General features: G+C 44.2%; 1 protein-coding gene across 1 annotated transcript in view; it reads right to left on the reverse strand.

Moving 5' to 3' along the window:
- Positions 1 to 591: 591 nt before the first annotated feature.
- The window catches only part of CREB5 (cAMP responsive element binding protein 5), a 220,416-nt gene continuing 201,116 nt past the window's right edge, over positions 592 to 19,891 (reverse strand). The window contains exons 8-11 of the mRNA XM_050891560.1: positions 9,288 to 9,611; positions 3,752 to 3,979; positions 2,637 to 2,745; positions 592 to 840 (exon numbers count right to left, since the gene is read on the reverse strand). Of these exons, the coding sequence (XP_050747517.1) occupies positions 677 to 840; positions 2,637 to 2,745; positions 3,752 to 3,979; positions 9,288 to 9,611 (825 nt within the window). The 3' untranslated portion in view covers positions 592 to 676. The remainder of the gene's footprint in view (positions 841 to 2,636; positions 2,746 to 3,751; positions 3,980 to 9,287; positions 9,612 to 19,891) is intronic.

Raw genomic sequence — 19,891 nt, forward strand, 5'->3', positions numbered from 1 at the left:
AATCTGGGGGATGAAAAGGGTTTGGGAAGGGAAAAGGAAGGTGTAGGAATAACTGGAGGAGAAAAAGGCCAGGGTAGGGGAGAGAGGAGAAGGGGGAGAGCTAGACAAAAGCGCACGTTATTTAGGCTTGATTTTGTCCTGATAGCCACATCCTACATAACCGCTTTGAAAGAGGCTCTGAATGCAAGATGGGGTCTGCTGATAGCACAACGCTAACTCATTTTTTATTATGCTGTCAGCAGATGCCCTCTCTCTATATTTATAGCCTAATTACTCCTAGTTACCTACGTATGACTCTGTTTAATACTTTTCATGCCTCACGTTGGCTAACAAGCTGCAGTTTAACACAACTCCATATTTCTGAGGCTTCAGGCTAGATTGGTGAGAAGGAAATGTGACTATGTACAGAAACAGTTAGGTTTATAAACAAGTAACTGGTACCAAAAAAACTGGAGAAAGCACCAAAGCATTTCTCAAGCTGATAGCATATTAATTGCATAACTCCCTTTTATGTAACTAAGTATAAAAGACATTTTAATAACTATAAAAATGAAAGCCAGAGTCTTTCAAGAACTGAGGAATCTTCCAGGCTTGAGTTACGGTTGCAAATGTCCTTAGCACAGAGGACGCTTTGATACGCTACCACACTCCCCTAGCAGTTTCTGATCAACCACTTTTAAAGGATGGGGTTGATGTCTGTTCTGTGGCTGGCGAGCTGGGTGAGAGTGGAGCTTCCCACAACGTCGCTGACGGAGGAGGAGGTCGTGATGGTGTTGTGCTGGATGACTTGCTGCTGGGAGCAAGCTGGGACCGGGCTCGCGGGAGGACTGCTCTCAGGACCTGGGAAGGGGGTGAGGGCACAGAGACAACACACATTCATTTTTCCATCCGAGTAACAAGCCCAGGCTGGGTGACACTCCTGGAAAAGGGATGTACTGCTACAGCAGCAATACTAACAACCTGAGGCATGCACAAGTCCCAGAATTTCAAAATACACAGTTATCCAACACTCCAACACTCTCTGTCTTCTGATCTTTTGCAGGTTTTATTATTACTTTTTTTTAAGCCAGCTTCTCTGATATCAACCTGACTTCAGGGGTGGGACCTTGAAAAAAGTCCAGGACCTTAATGATTATGAAACCAATGTCGGGATAAAAAGTCTGATATCTTAAGGTCTATAAAATCAGTTGGGATGCTTAAATGCTTTATTTGCTCCAGCAGGAATCAAAATTAGAGTGCAGTGCACTGCAGCACAGAAAATCTAATTCAAGCAACAGTTGATAGGCATGTAATGCAATTATGTATTTTTTTCTTTGAGTACTGTTAAAGAGCCAGATGCATAGTGATGCAGAGGAGACAGAAATGGGCTCTATTTTAAGAGAATGCCACAATCTAGCAAATATTAACCCTGAGGTTTTTCTGAGCTGTTCTAGAGCCAAGCAAAGAATTTGTCCCTAAATTACCACACTCGTAAAATGCATCAACTAGACAGAATCAATTCAACATCTCCATTAGAGGATGTCCTGGTTTCGGCTGGGACAGAGTTAACTCTCTTCTTAGTAGCTGGTACAGTGCTGTGTTTTGGATTTAGTGTGAGAATGATGTTGATAACACTCTGATGTTTTAGTTGTTGCTAAGTAGCGCTTATCTTAAGCCAAGGACTTTTCAGTTTCCCGTGCTCTGCCAGCAAGCAGGTGTGCAAGAAGCTGGGAGGGAGCAGAGCCGGGGCAGCTGACCTGAACTAGCCAAAGGGGTATTCCATACCATGGAACATCATGCCCAGTATATAAACAGGGGGGGTTGGCCAGGAGGCGCGGATCGCGACTCTGGCATCGGTCAGCAGGTGGTGAGCAACTGCACTGTGCATCACTGGGTTTTTTTCCTTCCTCCCCCGCCCCCCTTTTTTTTGTTATATTCCTTTTCATTACTATTATCATTATTATTATTTCATTATTATTATTGTTAGTATTGTATTTTACTTTAGTTATTAAACTGTTCTTATCTCAACCCACGAGTTCTGCCTTCTTTCCCGATTCTTCTCCCCATCCCACCGGGAGCAGGGGCAGGGGATGGGGAGTGAGGGAGCGTCTGTGTGGTGCTTGGCTGCTGACTGGGGTTAAACCACGACAGATGAGAATTTTTTGAAAAAAAAGAAAGATAAGAGTTAAAAAAGAGTTAACAAACCTTGAAAACCTGCGTCACACCTGGTCTGCGCCACTGTCAGAGCACAGTACCATTTTCGCTGGAGGGGACTGTAATGTTTTCCTTTTTAACTTTCCTTTTGAGAGTTACTTTAAGGTTCTGGCAGCGCTGCACCCAGGAGGACTCTTGCAGGTTTGGAGCTGTGAGTTCAAGCGGGATCCTCCACAGGGGAGCAAGCGTCCATCCGTGTGCATCTCCTTGCGGAAGGGAGGGGTGGGGAAGGCTAGCTCTGCTGTGTGGGATGCAAACCAAGGCTTTTTTGGTTTTGAGCGGGGCTGGATAAACAAGGGCAGGAGATTGGATGGCTCAGATGATGTTTGAGAAGACAGGTTCAAGTGGTAATTATGACCGACAAGGGGTTCTGGAGGGAAGAATTGGAAACTTTGCTTTCCTGTGAGGAGTGTGGAGACAGTGCAAACATACCAGCTACTTACTTAGATATCCTTGCGATTCTTTCTGCATAGCTGTTATCGGACAGTCTTTATGTGTTAACAATAACTGTTTCAGCTGTGCTACCTCATTTTTCAGCATGGAAACCTCGTTCTAGAAAAGAAAGAGAGGGTTTGGTTTGCCACAAAGCTTAAACCAGGCTCTTCTGCAAAGTTTAAACCCAAGAACACAGAAACTGCTCCACAACTTCAGAAGAACTGAGCAAAAATGGCACTCGGTGCTCATGTGCTGGGTTTATGTTAACATTTGTCCGTGACAATATTTTATAAATTCTTCTGAAGGCAATTTGGCTTCCAGATTTGGTGACATAAACTGACAAATGAACTAACTTCACAGCACCAGAGATACTAGAGGCAATGTTTTAATCCACTTGGCTCTCTGCATCAGGACAGGGGGGCCAGAGCTGTGGGGGCAAACGGCAGCCTGCCGTGCTCGGGGGCACGGTGGCAGGGCTGCTGTCACCTACAGCGCCGCTACGGCTGGCACCTGGGTGCTCCTCACACCTCAGAGTGTGTTTTGGGGGAGTATGTTTTGGGGGAGTGCCATTACGCAAATGGCCTTTCTGCTCTTGGCAGCACACAAGCACACCTCTGGATGGGGCAGAAGTACTGTGCCCACCATAAGAAGGGCAGCACTGTAAGAAAGGCTTTTATTATCATATTCAGGGTATTTTCATCTATCTATTTCATTTTGCTTACTGGTAGACTGATCCAGTTACGCTCCTATCTTGCTGGCTTTGAATGAGGGTTTAGCTACATGCCCTGCTCTGAAGAAGTCTTTTACAGCCGAGTTAATGGCACTTCCAAAAAAATCCCCACAAAAAGCAGTGACAAGAAAAGAAAATAAATACAACTCCATCTAGCGAAGGCTTCTAAATCCCAAGACAGCTTTTTCCTGGCTTATCCCGCTAACGTGTAATTATTTCTTTAATTGAAGCACACACATCTTGATTAATCGACTTTGATTATGCCCGCGCTCCCGCTAGGAGCCGGCTGTGCAGGGGCAGCCCCGAAGGCGGCGAGGGCCCGCCGGCACCGCCAGCCCCTCCAAGCACAAAGAGCCCCTCTGTGTCCTCGGGGGTGCAGACAGTGGCTCGCACCTGAAGCTGCATGTTTGTCTGGGTGAGCTCTTCTGCTTTCTTTTCCAGTGACATCACCCAGACCTTCCTCTTCTGTCTGCAGCGCGTGGCGGCGGCTCGGTTCCTTTCCAGAAATTTCCGCCTCCTCTCATCCGGGTCTTCGTCCACCACCCTCCTCCGGCGACCTCCGGTCGGCTGCGGCGGCTGTATCGTCTGCGTGGGCTGCATCTGCTGCGCCGCCGGCGAAACCTGGTGGGGAAGAAGAGGTTTGGCAGGGGGTGGTGAGGGGGGAAAGTTACAGAGGGGGATGCTGAAATGGGAAGGGAAATCTCACATGCTCGTCCTGCTCCCCGGCGAGGTCTGCGACAGGCGCAAGTCGAAAGGCTGCGCCAGATGCCAGTGAAATTAGCTGCTGGCAAATCCTTACCGTGGTCAAAGGGGAGATTTTTTTGAAACGATCCTCTGAATATTAGTAGGGAAAATATTTTTCCCCTTACAGTTAGTTATTAAAAACATTCACTTAGGTACTTTCTCTGCCACCACCTATTTCAAACCTGAAATGTCAAGTTTCTCTCAGCAACTGTTTTAATCAAAGCAGAGGACTGCAGTGGCCTTATTTCTGTCTCTCCCTCTTCCCTCCCCCCAATTGCCTCAAAAATTTTAGGACATTTCTATTTCACATCCTCCCCCATCTCCATCTCACGCTTTACCACCTCTGGAGACAGGAGCTGCAGCGCTCTTTGCACCTGAGTGGAGCTGGGAAGCTGCGGGCTGGGATCATGCAAAGCCAGCAGACCTCGGTGCCCCTCAGCTGGGGGCAAAAGAGAGGATTTAGGTACCTGAACTCAAACTTGCATTTTGGTATCCCTGCACTGCATGGAGAAGGGATATGCCCCTTATCAGGCAGTTCCATTTGACCCCCGTGGATGCTATACTCCTTTTTATTCAGCACCCTGGCTTTGACAGTAGAGGCACACCACATCCAGCCCCGCTGCTACAAAACTAGAAAAATATGTATTTATGCTTTTTCAAGTGCAGGAGAGTATTGATCCTGCTCCTGAGAGTAACTGGCCCATGCCATTACAGAAAAGGCGCGTGGTGGGGGCAGCCCCACGTAGTCTGTGCTCCGACTCCTGGGCGGATGAAACACATACCCACGTCCCCGTCAGGAACCAGCATCAGACTTAACGTTCAGCTGCCTGGGAACAGCCAGCTTTTGGACTGCTTTCCTGCCTCTCTGTGGCGCCCAGGCCACGGGGCTCTGGACTGCGCTGGGGGCTCGGGAGCCCGTCCCACGGGTCCCATTGCTCAGGCCCAGCGGGAGCCGCTGCCACTGCTCACATTGCTGCCGCCGCTCCGACACAATATCTGGAACAATCTGGAAACCTGAATTGTTGACTCAAAATTAACCCTCTTGTTCTGGCAAAGGCCCAAACCTCCAAGGTGCTTCCTTTTGACTCCAGGGAGTGGACGTACTCAGCGCTTTGTCAGACTGAGCCCTGAATTTCAATTGCAGCAATTAACATGTGTTTGCCTAACACCTCTGTCTGTCTCAATTAAAATGATACTATCGTCTTGCGAGGTCGATTTTCTGTCTAGAATCTCGCCACAAACTGCAAAGAAGAATTTGCTCCCTCCCCCAGCTGACTTGTGTCAATTAAAGTGGCAATTTTACGTGTAATTATTCTGTGCATCTGATAACGCTTTTTGCATAAAGCTGAATTTATTCCCAGCTTTATGTTGCACAGTCAGGGAATCTCTCTCGCAGGAGCAGAAAAATGTTTTAAAAAAATAACCTTCTAAAAATAAATAAGCCACCCTGCACTTTCTGACTGATTTTTAAAATTTCAGCTTGCATTAACTCCGTATGTTTGCTGGTAAAATCTCCGACCCTCCATCCACACCTGGGGTTGGAGTCCCAGGGCTACGGCAGCTGCAGTGGCTGCAGCCGCCAGCACCACACAGGACCGCCAGCCAGCACCGCGCAGGACCGCCAGCCAGCACCGTGCAGGACTGCCAGCCGTGGCCCCCGTCCCCGCCAGCATCCCCGGGCTGTCGCCGGGAGATCGCTGCCGAGGGATGCCAGCTGCTCCCCGTCCACCAGGGCCGGGCACACCGCCTCTTTAGCAATATGTCTGAGTGCTGAGGCATCAGAAATCCCTTTTAATGTCAACATCTCATCAAAGGCCTTTCATTTTCTCACATACAACACCTTTCCAGACTTCAGAGGTCTGTTATTTATATTTCCGGACACCAAAAGCTTTCCTTATCCCATTTCTCTCCTTTTTCATTCAGCTTTAAAAATTCTTGTTTCTTAACTCAGTGCGGTCTGCTACACAGGCAGAAAAAGGTAACTATACAATTCCTTTTTTTTCCCCCTCATATGGTCATTTTCTCCTGAATAACTAGGGAGTCATTTTGTTTTCAGAATGTACCAGTCAGTCTTTGGGCAGTCAGAGCGCGTGTTCAGAACAACAAAATCTTCTCTCCATCTCTGGCAGATATTAATTATAAAGGTTGCCATTACATCACTAATAATGTCACGTGGGATTATTAACTGACTCTTACTAGATAGCTCTTAACCCTGAAATCTGTTAGGCTATATCTTAGTAACTGTCTAAGCATCATTCTCTAGCAGGATTTCGCTGCCCTGCCTAGGGACATAAGAAAAAAACTGAACATATATTAAAATTGAGGTTAATATTTTTTTTAGAGGATGCTAATCACATACCCATAATGAAGACAAACGTAGGACAGCTAAGAGAATGAAACAACATCCAAACCCCTACTCTGCTTAAGCTATCACTCCGGCAAGTTTGATAGGAAGAAACCTTCATGGGACCAACACAAGAATAATAGTATCATTTTTGTAGTAGTTGAGGCAACATAGCTACAACTTGATAAAATATCTTGCTTTCTCAGAAAGGTACCTATCAAAAGGTGATTTCTACTTTTATGCTTGATCCAATATTTTTCTCTGTTCTTTGTGACTGACCACAAAACTAACACCCGTTTACTCATTCTACGAAAGCATAATTCATTGGGCTCCTGTGTATCAAAATGGTAGCTGAGAAGCACGAAATGATTCTGACATTTCAGAAGGGTGTGGTGTAGACTAACAACAGTCTTGGCACGGGAGCACACGGCTTACAGCAGCGTGGACCATGCTGTCATTTGGCAGAAGGTTTGGAATGGAAGAATCTGGCTCAGAAGAATAAGAAGGTTAATAATTAGTAAAACGCACCATAAAATTAATGTCTGCTGGAGCAATGTGACCCCCAAAGAGGCCATTACCATGGGGACTATGGATGAGCTTAGAAAGTAATAACCATGTGGTTATTACTCAGCAAACCCTTCTTTTCTCCCCACTAATGCATCTGTTCAGAAATCACTATTGCCTTCACATCATGAGAGCAGACGCGCAGCAAGAACTCTGCTGCCCGGGGAAGCCACTGACCCTAGGATTCATACTCCATCACCCTCCGTTCCCATCCTCTTGGGGACACTTACACCTATGGACAAAGTGAAGACCTCCTTGATCCCTGATGGGGCTTGTTGCCTCCAGTGACACGCTGTGCATGGCAAAGCTCATCTCACTGCACAGGCCCAGCTCCAGAGACTGTGTGGTGCTGGGACACAGGGTGAATCTGACATAGCTTTGTGGCTGCCAGTCAGCCCACATACCCTGGTGCCCGTATCTCTTCTTGCCCGCCTACGAGTCTTTGGGGGTGCCTAGCTAACAGGGAACACAAAGCACAAGAAGTCTAGGCTGTACTAACTGGAATGAGTGTAAGAAAGACACGGACCTGCTTGAGCGGGTCCAGAGGAGAGCCACTGGCTCATTGATCTTATCCTTAAAACTGGGAGGTTTGTTTTCTCTGGTAACTGTTTTCTCCTCACCTGTTAAAAGTGGTAATATGGATGTTTTGCAGCAGTGCTCCATACTGTGGCATCTGACTCCCTCACCTGCATTAACATGTTTATCCTCCCAACCCCTCGGTGAGGTGTCAGTACTATTACCCTTGTTTTAAAAGTCTCAGAGAGGTTAAGTGACTTCCTCCATCTCATCCATGGAGTCCTCAGTCTGCTAAGCGCAACTTTATCCTTACTCTCTCATGGATGTCCAAGACAGCCATTAGGTTACTTTTGGTTTCTCTGTTATGAGATAATGTCTTTTCATTGGAGTTTTTAAACAACTCCAAGGAAAATAACTTATTAACAGATGGGAAAATAATTGAATTCACAAAGTAAAAACTGAACTAAACTTAGGAAAGCTCTGGACGTCTTCTCACAGGGGAGTCTGCCGCTCTCTTATTTAGACTGTTTCTCTAAAGCTGACAATTCATTTTACATTAGCAAATGCTTTAGGGAAATCCCATGTGCTTGCAGCCTCTGCAATAATAAAGCTAGATGTTAGTAAATAGTTAATGTTGTGGGACACTGGGATGTCAGCCAAATCCTCTCATTTTCTTTAATGTTTTCTAAGAGCTTGTCTGAAAGGTATTTGCAAGCAACACAATACTTCACAGATTGAACTTCTTATGGCTGGCACTCCTCTTTGTCCTCATTCTATGCACTGCCTGCTTGTCCTCCTTAAATTTGCTCCCCAGACCTGACATGTTACAGTCACTGCCCCCAGAGCTTTATTTTTCTTGTGCAATCCTGATGCAGAAGCCTATCATCTTAAGACATCAATAGAATTCCTCTTAAAAATGACTCTGCTGAAGTCCGTGCTCGCTAGTTCATTAGTTCAAGAAACATTCAGTTCAGATATCGAATTATCCAATTGCTGAAGCCAATATACCTGGTCCAAAAATTGAGACCTCCATCTCATCCAGTGGAGACCTTCACTGAGTTCTCATCATCTGAATCCAATTCAAAATTGCTTTCCTGATTTAAATCTCTCTCCTTCGACTGGCTTCACCATCTTTTTGTCCTGTCACAACATCTACCAACTATTGCCTGCACTCTCAGCTAATCTTGGCTTTCTCTCATACTCTGCAGATGGGGGCTCCTATCCCCTTCACAGGGTCTGGATCCTTCTCCTCTAAGCCAGTGTATCTTACCTTAGAACTACCTCTACTATCTCCAGTCTTGAACACACCCCCCCACACACACCAGTGCCATTTTACTTCACTAAAGATTGTGCTATGTACTTCTGCAGGTAGAACACATACAGCTCTTTAAATCTTGGCCTGAGAAGTTCAGGTTCAGGCACATTAAGCAACATATATAATATGCTAATCTCCATAATAAATCTCATCCATAAAAGGATACGTGGCAAGTTGCAGAGCTCAGAGCACTGAAAAACCTTGGAGCTCCTTATAAAGTAAGATATTACAAACGTCTAGCCAATTAAGCAGCAAAACAAGTTGTTGCTTCACTCCGTTTTCTGAATAAAGTTTGCACTTCCCCACTACCGGTGGCAGACATTTATGAGTAGCCCCAGGGGCTTGTATCTAACAAGACATGCATGCAAGAAGAAACAATACAGTGATCAGGCTTTAACTCCACACAACAGCAAAACTCAGCGATGCAGCATGGCATGAAGGTCTACCTGTGCTTGTCCGCCTGAGTGCAGCGGGGGGTGCGGTGAGGTCTGGTGATGTGCCGGGTGTGCGTGAAGGTGCGAGTGAGAGTGGTGGTGGGGATGATTCTGCTGGTGATGAGGCTGAGGATGAGGATGGTGCGCCGGATGCTGGTGCTGATGCGGGTATGAGTGATGAGGTGGCAGTGTCTGGTGCTGATGAGGATGTGAGTGCATATGATGGTGTGGCGTCTGGTCCTGCCGCGAGCTCATCATTTCCATCATGTGGCCCATGGTGTTCATATTCCCATTCGACATGGCGGCAGGATGATGAGTCAGTGCTGCCTTCAGTCTCTGGAACAGAACAAGACAGAAAATTCAACATTCATACATGATGATCTGAGCAATTAGAAGAAGATTTCTGCTGTTGTAGAAATGGCGCCTTGTCCTGTGTTTTGAGATTTATTTAGTTTTTTTCTTGGTGTTCCCTTGATAGAAGGCGTCTTATTTCAGTTTGAGAAAGAACATATTCTTGGGCCCTAATCTAGTTTTCCACTGTAAATATGTAAAGACATAAACATCTGAACTGAAATTTAACAGTTACACATTTCCTACTGTGCTGCTGAGGAAAAATAACTGGCTCTCATCCTTTTCTCTTTGGCCAGCTCAGTGGTGTTAGATTCATCAAGCTTGTATTCTTGCAACTTTTAAAAAGGAAAGTCTGATTAAAACAAAGATGAAACAAAGTTCCCCTCTTGTTTTTACTACAGATATTATTTAAAAGACTCATTGATAAATATATGGCACTGTTGTGTTTTTCAAATTCAGGCTCAAATATATTCTACAGTTGTATTAGCACCCAACCTGTTCTTTCATCAGAAAGACAGGAAAATAATGAGGGTGGCCTCAACCTGACCCTCTTTCTTTGCTAGAAAGTTCAAACATCTGCTGTGTTGTTATCGCATGCTAATCCCTCTCTGTTTTGTACTCCTCGTGTTTTGTACTGTCACTGGATTGGGCCCTGGAGTCCTGACCAGGGCAAAACTCTCTTTAATATCAATTATATTCGTTCACTTTTACCCAAACACCACCAAAGGGCAATGGGAAGGGCTGCCGCATTTTGGACTGCAGGACAGGGCCCTTGTGTACTAAGGCTATGGCTGAAATACAGAGAAAGAAAGGTTCCCTTTCAGTGCAGTTACAGGGTCATCCCAAAGCTGTGAGCTGTACTGGCATACAGATACCTCGCTGGTGTCCATCCTACCCTTGGACTACTGAAATCACCAGTGTCTTAGAAGAGTGTGCCAAAGGTAGAGCCTGACAGATGTCAGCCAGGAGAAGGGCTCCTTCCAAACCCATAGAAACCTCCTTCGCATCCATGGTTCTGCGTCTTGCTCAACATAGAACATTCTTTACAGGCAGCCACCCAAGACCTCTTAACCTCTTACATTTTTGAAGAAGTCAACGTAAGCTTGGTTTACTCTCACCAAATAATTAGTCAGCAGAAAATGGTAAGATAAAAATGGAAGGAAGGAGGTCCACGGTGTCACTTGATGCCAGACTAGCATGATCTGAATAACCCATCAACTAGCTTCACAATTCATTATCCAGCCAGAGGATATAATGAATAGCAGATAGCTCATCAGTAAGAGATGCCACCTATAGGACAGGAAGCAAGAAACAGCAGTGGTACAAGGAACAGAGGTGTGCCTTTCCCCATACCAATATCTGTGGGTCACAGATGATGGTCAGAAGATCCTACAAGCCAACGTGCTATCGTGCAGGAGAGCAATGACCAGATTGAACTGGTCTTTAAAGCATCATTGTCTTTAATGCAAAGCGAGTGACTGCCAGGACACTCAGAACCTACAGATGGGAATTTCAATCTACTTTATATTGAAATAACATCTGTCTGTGCAACTCCACTGCAAGGCCACATGTAAAGGCTCCTATGTTCAAAGCTGCTACCCTATTGTTTTGGTGCACCTGGCAGTGAGGAAGAAACAAATTCTTAAGGAGAAAAAAAAAGAAAAATATTAGAGAAAAAAAAGAAGGTTGTGGAAGGCAAAAAGAAGTAACAGGGTCAATTCAAAGTGTCATCCTCTAATTTTTATATCCCACATGTTTTTGCAGACTTCATGAAGGTCATTTCACTGAGACATTCTAATAGATCCGTTAATCCAAATTTGGTGGCTTATTTCACTAACGATCAATTGGTTGAACAAGACTTTTAAAAAAAAAGAAAAGATACATTTGCAAAACGCATCAGTGCCTCAGTTTGCGTGAAGGAAAACTAGACTGATGACTTTGAAGAATTTTCCTTACGAAAGCCTATCAAACCATGACCGCACTACGGCATGTGTCACAACCTGATGATCTTCTCAAAAAGAGATTGAGGCAACTATGGCAGCGAGGTTAAATACCTCCTTCCCTACCTCAGAAGTCAGAACAGAGCTCAATCTAATATCAATAGCAGTAACCCATCCTGGGTATAAAATGTAGGATTTGAGCAGCTGTTGGCCTTAACATTTCTGAATTCAAGTGCCACCCTGGTTACTGCAAGCAGCACTTCACAATGCTCAGAATAACTGGTGTTACCCAGGAGTGTATTAGGAAAAATATGGAAAACAACACATGAGTAAGTCAAGTCGTTCTGCACGTCATTCTTCTTCAAAACTCGCTAAGACCTTTTTCATGGGGCTGAGCCACCACGCAGATCTAAGCCAAAGCACCACCAAAAGCTGTCGTAACTTTGTTTTCTGAATGAAAATGCAAAATAACCAAGCTCTCATTAGCCAGCAGTTTTATGTGATGAATACCTAACAAAATCTACCAATGCTATATTTGTCAAAGACCTCTGAAACTCAACTACAGCATGTCTTATTCTAAACTGCAGACTTTCAAAGCCAAAAAAAAAAAAAAAGAGGGGAAAACTTAATCTGCGAATCAACTTTTTTTTCAGCTGTAAAAACTGTGGCTTATTAGTGTGGCGCGACTTCAAGGAGAATAAATTATTTTGTTTTCTTTCCATAGCCCCTTCTACCACATCCATTTATTTGAGATAGCAAATCAAGAGAGACAGTGAGAGGCCTGACATGCAGCTGGTTTCAGTCAATAGGGGTCATTTCCATTTGGTCTGTGTATTTTACAAGCTCCTTGTTCACTGTTCCCAATGGGAGGGTGGGCCAGCTGCCCTGGATCCTAGTCCTGGTAAGAAACCAGCTCTCTACCTCATCCTGTCCCAGCGCAGCAACAGCCATCGCCCGGCCCTTGCCTCCCTTTAACTTCGTGCTTAGATCAGCTCCGCAGCAGCGAGAGCCTTGCCCTGCACACGCACCCGGAGCAACATTTATCTTCCATTAACCAGTCGCTGCTGCCCATTAGAAACATTTGGGGAACGATAAACATTTTTTTTTTCGTTTGGTCTTCAGCGAGATCAATTGTTTTGAATGTTTTAGTTAGAGCACAGGGAGGGAAAATCACCAGAACTTGGTGAACTCTTTGCATTGAGTATGTGTAGAGCTGGAAGGGCAGGCTGCATTTTTGTTATTGTTCTTTTTATGTGTGCTAATTGCAAACAGCTGTTTTAGTTTAGTGTCAAATAAAATGTGATGGCATCAAAATTGAGCTTACTGGACTGACTACATTAGCAAATCCCCTCTAGAATGAAACGATAACCCAGAACCCAATCCTGCGGCCGTTCAGTTTTTCAGGAACTCTGTGACTGACTTCACCAGAGCCTGCGAGTACCTGGCAGTTCACAAATTGGGGCCGAAACAGAGGACTCACTACTCAGACCTGCTCTCACCAAAACCTGAAATTTCTGCTAACCTCAGTGGCAGTGTTTTTTAGGGCACAATCCCTGTTCTCTCCCTTTTATAGTGCAATTTTCAAAAAAATCCCCACCAACCTCAAGCCAAGAGAAAATGCAGGTGCTCATCTTGCCTGGCTTTTGGCCCTTACTGATTTTTTTTATTATTTCATCAAAGTAACGTAGTGACCAACACCAGTTACAGCTGATTTCCACTCGAACATGACATTTCCATTAATGGCTGTCAGTGACACAGACAACATGAGAAATCTTTCACAAAGAACAGCCTGCTTTGCCTCTGATCAAGTGAATAAAGAAAATTCCCTTTTGATCCTACAGGAAGCCAGAAGCACATAAACTCTCATCTTTGATGCTTAGAAGGAAATAGAAACAGTGGATATTAATGCACCACAGGTATGAGTGTTGTGTTCCGTGTGCTATTGCTCATGGTAATGCCCCTAATTGACACATTTACTCTGAAGCCACCCCATTGAATGTCATATGAAGTTAACACCTCAAAGAAGTTATCATTGTACCTGGAATATTGTTTTTTATGGAAACAGACAGTTTTCACAGTGCTTCCTCCATCTACAGCCTGATATCATGGTGCAGTAAATTGCTTGACGTTTCCTTTTATCAGCATAGATCATAATTTATTTGCTGAACATCTCTGGGCAAACCTTAAGTCTGCCAAAAATCGGCTACAGGCATTTGAGATCATGAATGAAAAATAATATCAGCTTCTGTAACACTTCTGCAGTTCAGGATCTTGCTGCTTTCTAATTTTTCTCTATCATGACATGTATTTCAAGGTTGCCTTGGTTTTTGCCCCACCTTTCTTTCTCCAAAATTGCTAGTGAAAAACAGACAGCATTTTTTTCAGTTTGTTAGAAGAAAAAAAGAAAACCAAAAACCTGTAAATTTGGAGGTTGCTTTTCCCACAAGTAAAAACTCAAATAATTTTGGGGTTTTCATATGTATATAAATATTTATAATATTTATAGCATGTTATATTTATAGTACAACAGGCTACAAATATTAATTGTATACCATAATCTGTATATGACAATAAACTGCAACTTTCTCCCATTTATTCCTCAGCAGAGAAATGACAAAAATCTCCTCCAATTTTACAGATGTTATTACCTGAGTGGTCTGTGCTTGCATCAAACAATAGGCTATTATATCATCCAGATGAATTTTAGGTTGGGACAGACAGGGAGTGCTGGTTTTGAATAGGATTGAATTGTTCTGAATAAGTATGCATTGCTGCACTCAGAAAAAAACTCTCTTCCCCTTCTGGTCTGCATGCCCAAATCCCACTGAACTAGAGAAGAGAGAAGACCAGCTGTAGTATCAGCTTAATGTCTGGTATATTCTTATCAGGAGATTATATCAGACCCCTGTAGGCAGATGGAATATGATCTCAAAGAGATTTTCTTGCACTAGTGATTGTGATTCTAGTCCCTATTATACAGGGGTGTAATAAGTTCCCCACAGGGGACAGAAGAGACTAGAGAGGGGTGGGAAATCAAAAAAATACAGACATCAAGCATCCCCACACATCTGCAGTTAGGTAGCAACCTCAGGGTAAAAGTCTTGATTAGCCAAACTTCATGGCAAGCATACCATTGACTTCAGTGGCACTAATACTGTTTTCTCATCTGTGATGGTCAAGTTTTCTTTTTCACTCGTGCTCCTCTAAGCATCATACCCAAGATGAATACACGGAGTTAAGCCGGTGGCAGCTAAAGCTGCAAACAGAACTTCACCCAGCGTATTTCAGAGCATCATACTGAATTTTATCCTTCCCTCCAACTATGACTGCGATGAGAGAACTTAAGCATAAATGTCACTCAGGTCTTTTATAGTTGGCTGCTTACAAGCATTTCACAGTGTAAATAACAGAAACCACTCTTTGCAAATGTTCCACTCACATTCATAAAAGCAAATTGGAGGCGATTCATCTCAAGCCAATAAGTGAACTGCAGATACTTAGGAGCACATTTCAGAGACTGGTGATTAGAAAGTCTCTGACGCCACATTAAATGCTTGCTCCTACATTTCTTGTGCAGTAAAATACAGTCCTGCATATTGACTGAAGGAGTAGTGAGAGGTGTGCAAAGGACATGAAATCCAGAACCGAAGTGACACATTACACTAATGTAAAGAGAAAAGGGGGATGCATTTAATTCACAACTCGCCAGTAAACAGCGCCAAACTGCTAATCTTCTAATTATTCTCAGGCTGTTTGGCAAATCTGAATTATACTTTTCCCTTCCTTTGTGCTTTCTTCTCTACTTAGTCGGATTTTGTAACAACACGAACAATGGATCGTCATCCAGCCTACAGTGCAGCTTAGCCTCTAATAAAAACAACAAATTTGCTCCCTTGTCCTTCCAAATGCAAACTGAATTAAACTTCAGCAGAAAGCAGCGAGAATCAACTGCAAACAATCAAAGCGGCAATAAAACTAACAGACACCATGCTGCTCAAGGACGGGTCAGCTGCAAGAGCTGCTTCAGTGTCCCTGAACTCGGGGCACGGAGGAGCTCCGAGCAGCCACGCTGCCCGGTGACATCAGTCCCAGTGACACCTCTCCAGACGACTACTAGTTTTAAGTAACCCAATGCAGGTCACAGCCAGGGTGGCCCAAGGGTACTCTGCCAGAACTGCCATCTTCAGGTGACTGAGATTTCACTGAGAACGGCCACGGCTCCAGGGACAGCAGAAAACACAAGTGAGTTTACATCCCATCTCCACCCAGCAATTTCCTTCTGTTCATCTCAAAGCACCTTGCAAAGGAGATAAGCATCATTATCCTTGTGCAATGCACCACCTTTTTAAGGATTAGAGATAGAAAAATACTAAATTCTCCATTCCTATTCTACACGCATTTTTAATGAACAAGTAAATTATAATCAAGACAGAAAATACACTGAAAGTACGGTTTGTGCTTCTCACTATATACTATTTCCTGCATGAATCATTTCTCAATGCAGTGTTAAACAACTGGATTTGATTTGCACAGGAGTCAGGAAATGTAAAGTTCAAAAAATCAAACCCCTAATTCCCACCAAGTCTAAGTCAATCTCTGCGTGTGTATCCATGACAAGGGATATTTAATTATGTAATCACACAACAGACAGCAAAGTGATTTATTACTGGCAAATGGCGTCATATAATTTCAACATACAATACCAATGGAAGGATCCAAAAAATACAACCAACTTCTGCCTGATTTCCCTTCTGTGTGCCAGAGTCCAAAAGGAAAGCTGCTACTTAGCTGCTACCTACCCCTGGAGAGGCAGGTTTCTGACAGCAAAATGCCTGACACTTTGGGAATTAATTGCCTGTGCCTGCTATCAGTAGGCAGGCACATACCTAATCGCCATCCTAATTTTCCAATTAGACACTCTTTTGCTTAGTTATTCTGCCAGATTCATCTATGGGATATTCCCATGCATGCTAGGTTGTCACCTGTGGAAAACACAGAAAAAGGAGGTGACAATAAAATCACTCAGTGTTAATAGCACCCTGCAAGGCAGTGGGAAAACTTGGGCTTGGGGGGACCCGAGTCTGTACTGCCCATCTTCCAGATCTACTCTCTAATGCCTGTGTTACAGCTCATTCCCAAGCTGAAAGACCACGGACTCTTTCTTCACATTGGACATAAAACACTTTGGCAAAGCCTCTGGCAAAGGGGCTGGAGCTCAGGTCTTCCTCACTCCTGCAAGCAAATGCTGTAACCAGGTTTCCAAAATCATGTTCCCATCTTCTAGTACAATGCATGTGGGAAGTGCTTGTACAGTGCTTGCATTGCTATATATATATCTTGCCTGAGCACAGTGAACATTTATGAATGTATTAATTGAGAAAAGTGGGAATGGATTTCAGAGGAAGTTTGGGGAATTTCCTATACAAGCCAGATACAGAGCAAATCCTCAAACTGGAGCACTCTAACACTAGAAGGAACACTGTGGGTTTGGGTATTTTAATCTGTACTCAGAGATCAGATGGCATTAGCACCGCAAAAATCTCTCTCTGCAGAATACTGCTCTGAAGCCTCGAGACCCCTTAAGGAGTTTCTTGCCGAGGATGCAAGTTGCTTGCTTTCCTTTCTCCCTCTCACGAGCATAATATATACACCAAGGACATGAGAAAGGCAGGTTCAAAGTCTTTCTCTGTCAGATTTCTGAACTTTCATCACCTACCTCTCACTAAGGTTGATTTTGATTAAGTCATTCATATTCAAAGAAAAATGCCATCCAAGTATATAAAACTTGGGTGGTTTTTTTTTCCTTCACTGGTGTGATTTTTGAATACTCGTTTTTCCTGGATTAAACCCAGCACATTTAAAGGGCTACTAGCAAGCCAGAAATGGGATACATGTGCACTTAAAAGTGCTTTGATTTCATCCCAGATGTGCAGTGCTCAAGGGCGTACACACACACACACACGCACACACACACTGACTGCGTAGAGGATACGATCTGATCTGTAGATTTTGTTTCAAGATTATACCAACCAGACTCTGAAACGTAAAACCAAAGCCCTGACCACTTACAGCCATTAGGGATCCCAGGGCTCTTTGTGAAAGAGTATTGATGTTCATTAGCCTATTGGCCTGACTGGAGAATTCAATGTAGGTAATTAGACATTGTCTCATTGCCACGTAGTTTCAGGTGAAGTTATTTTTCTCCTTCGTTTCTAAAGTTAAGTGATGGCTGAAACATATTTAAAGCATTCATGGATTTTTTTTTTCTGAAGAAATGACTAGAATTTGAAGTACAGTACAGGGACATATAAAATGAGAATGTTCTTATGGGATATTTCACATTTTTTTACAGCATCTGTCCCAAAAAAATGAAAATAACATTTTAATTCAGCAGACAGCTTTCAATTATCTGCCTGTGAAAACCTAGTGACTAGTGACTTCTTAAATACACGCACTTAGGTGTGCCATGTAGTACATAGATACAAACCGTAAAGAGTGTGAACAGGTTCATTTAGTGTCAATTTTCACTGTTATAAAATAAATATAATCTATGCTGAGAGTTATCTGCATGGATATAATGAATATTCAACATTCAAACCGTCCTTTTACATCCTCATGCAAGGTCTCTTACGCCCTCCCACCTTTCCCCATATTCTCCCCCGACTTCATCCCTCAGGCTGCTGCCCTCCACCGTGCCCCCTTTGTTCTTCACCTGCAACGCCATCCCCCTTCGCCCGTACGCAGCTCCAGTTGCTGCCTTGTTTTTCACCACCTTGCATGTATCAGCTGCTTTTAAACAGCAGTATCTTGGGTCAGACGCATTGAATTTCAAAGCTACTTGAGGCTCCAGGAACAGCAACATTTCAACCCTCTACCAGATATGAGCTAGCTACTCTATCAGTGCCACGAGGTTTTTTAATACACTTTAGGATAGCTACAGTGTGAAACAAGAGATAAAAAGAATCAAACGCCCAACTATTCTTTTTTATTGGAATTAGTGATTTACACTAATAGGCTTTACTTTGTGTTTGAAGGGGCTAGGAACGCATCCCCACACACTTCCCATGGCTCAGCTGACAAGCAGTAACTTACTAAAATGCAATATATCAGTTGCACACTCTCTTGCATATGGTATGCTTACTCTTTGGCAATACTGCTTTTCAGAGCAACGTGTCAGAGCCAACCAAAAAAACAACCTTCCCCAAGGAAGGGAAGGATGCTGCCTGCTTGGTAAGCCACTGACTCATCCTGCCATTTCTGGACAGCTGGATTTGGCTTTCCTACGGCACGTACCACAGGATACAGAACAAATTTGCACAGATAAGGGGGCTGGCTAGACCCACAGTTGCGATGGCTGTCACACGAGCAGGATTTCCTTTTCGGCACTGAGTGACAGGTACAGAGTGTCCTGCCTCGCTTGACTGTGGACTCTTCCCTGTCCCTCCTGCCCAAGGGAAAGAGGGCAGAAATAACCACTTAAAGGCAAATTTCTGGCAGAGGTGCCCTGCCTGGGGACAGGCAGGCAGAGGGTCCTTGCAGCACCCTGCACCCTGAGGGAGGCAGAACGGGTTGTGTGTCGGGTGAGCATTCCCCACAGGGATGGGGTGATGCTAGACCCAGACACCTCCCCATGTACCAGAAGCAGCTGCCAGGATCGCAGGAAAAGGCAATTCCTGCATACTGGTTATCCATCCATGCTCACTGTCCTTCACAGCATGGACAAGTCTTCTGAAAAGCACGTCAGGGATCCAGCTGCTCCTGCTATTGCCCTACCTTCCTTTTTTTAATATTTGTGTACTTCTACTGAGTGTGGGAGAAAGGCATAAATACCGTCTTGTTTTGGTGCTTAACACATCTTCCTGACTCCTCTCCAGCCTTGCCGACAGCATTATCCATCTTCCTGACACCACCATTGTCTGATTCATTTGACATATGCACTAGAAAAAAATGTCATGTTCTGAACAAGAACATAATGCTGTGATCTCATTCCCATCTCAGACTCCTCAGCGACTCCACAGCACTTCCCATTTCTTGCTGCTTCAGAAAAAGAGGGACTGGGAAGCTTTTCCAGCTTGCTCACTGGGCAGCTTGTAGAGGAGATGCGGTGAGGGAAACCAGGCCAGCAAAGGCACACAAGCACTTACGAAAGTATGTTGGAAATCAAGGTAATGCCACAGAAACTTCAGCTATTTACCTCCTCCCTAGAGTGTGAAGCAGCAAAATCTTTCTCGTCTCCTATTACTTAGGGCTGTTGAGGGACTCTACATAGATATGTGTTATTTCCAAAAGGGAACAGCACTTTGAGAGGTGATGGCAGGGACTGTA

This window comes from Gymnogyps californianus, chromosome 2, assembly GCF_018139145.2.
Source record: "Gymnogyps californianus isolate 813 chromosome 2, ASM1813914v2, whole genome shotgun sequence".
Taxonomy (NCBI): Eukaryota; Metazoa; Chordata; class Aves; order Accipitriformes; family Cathartidae; genus Gymnogyps; species Gymnogyps californianus.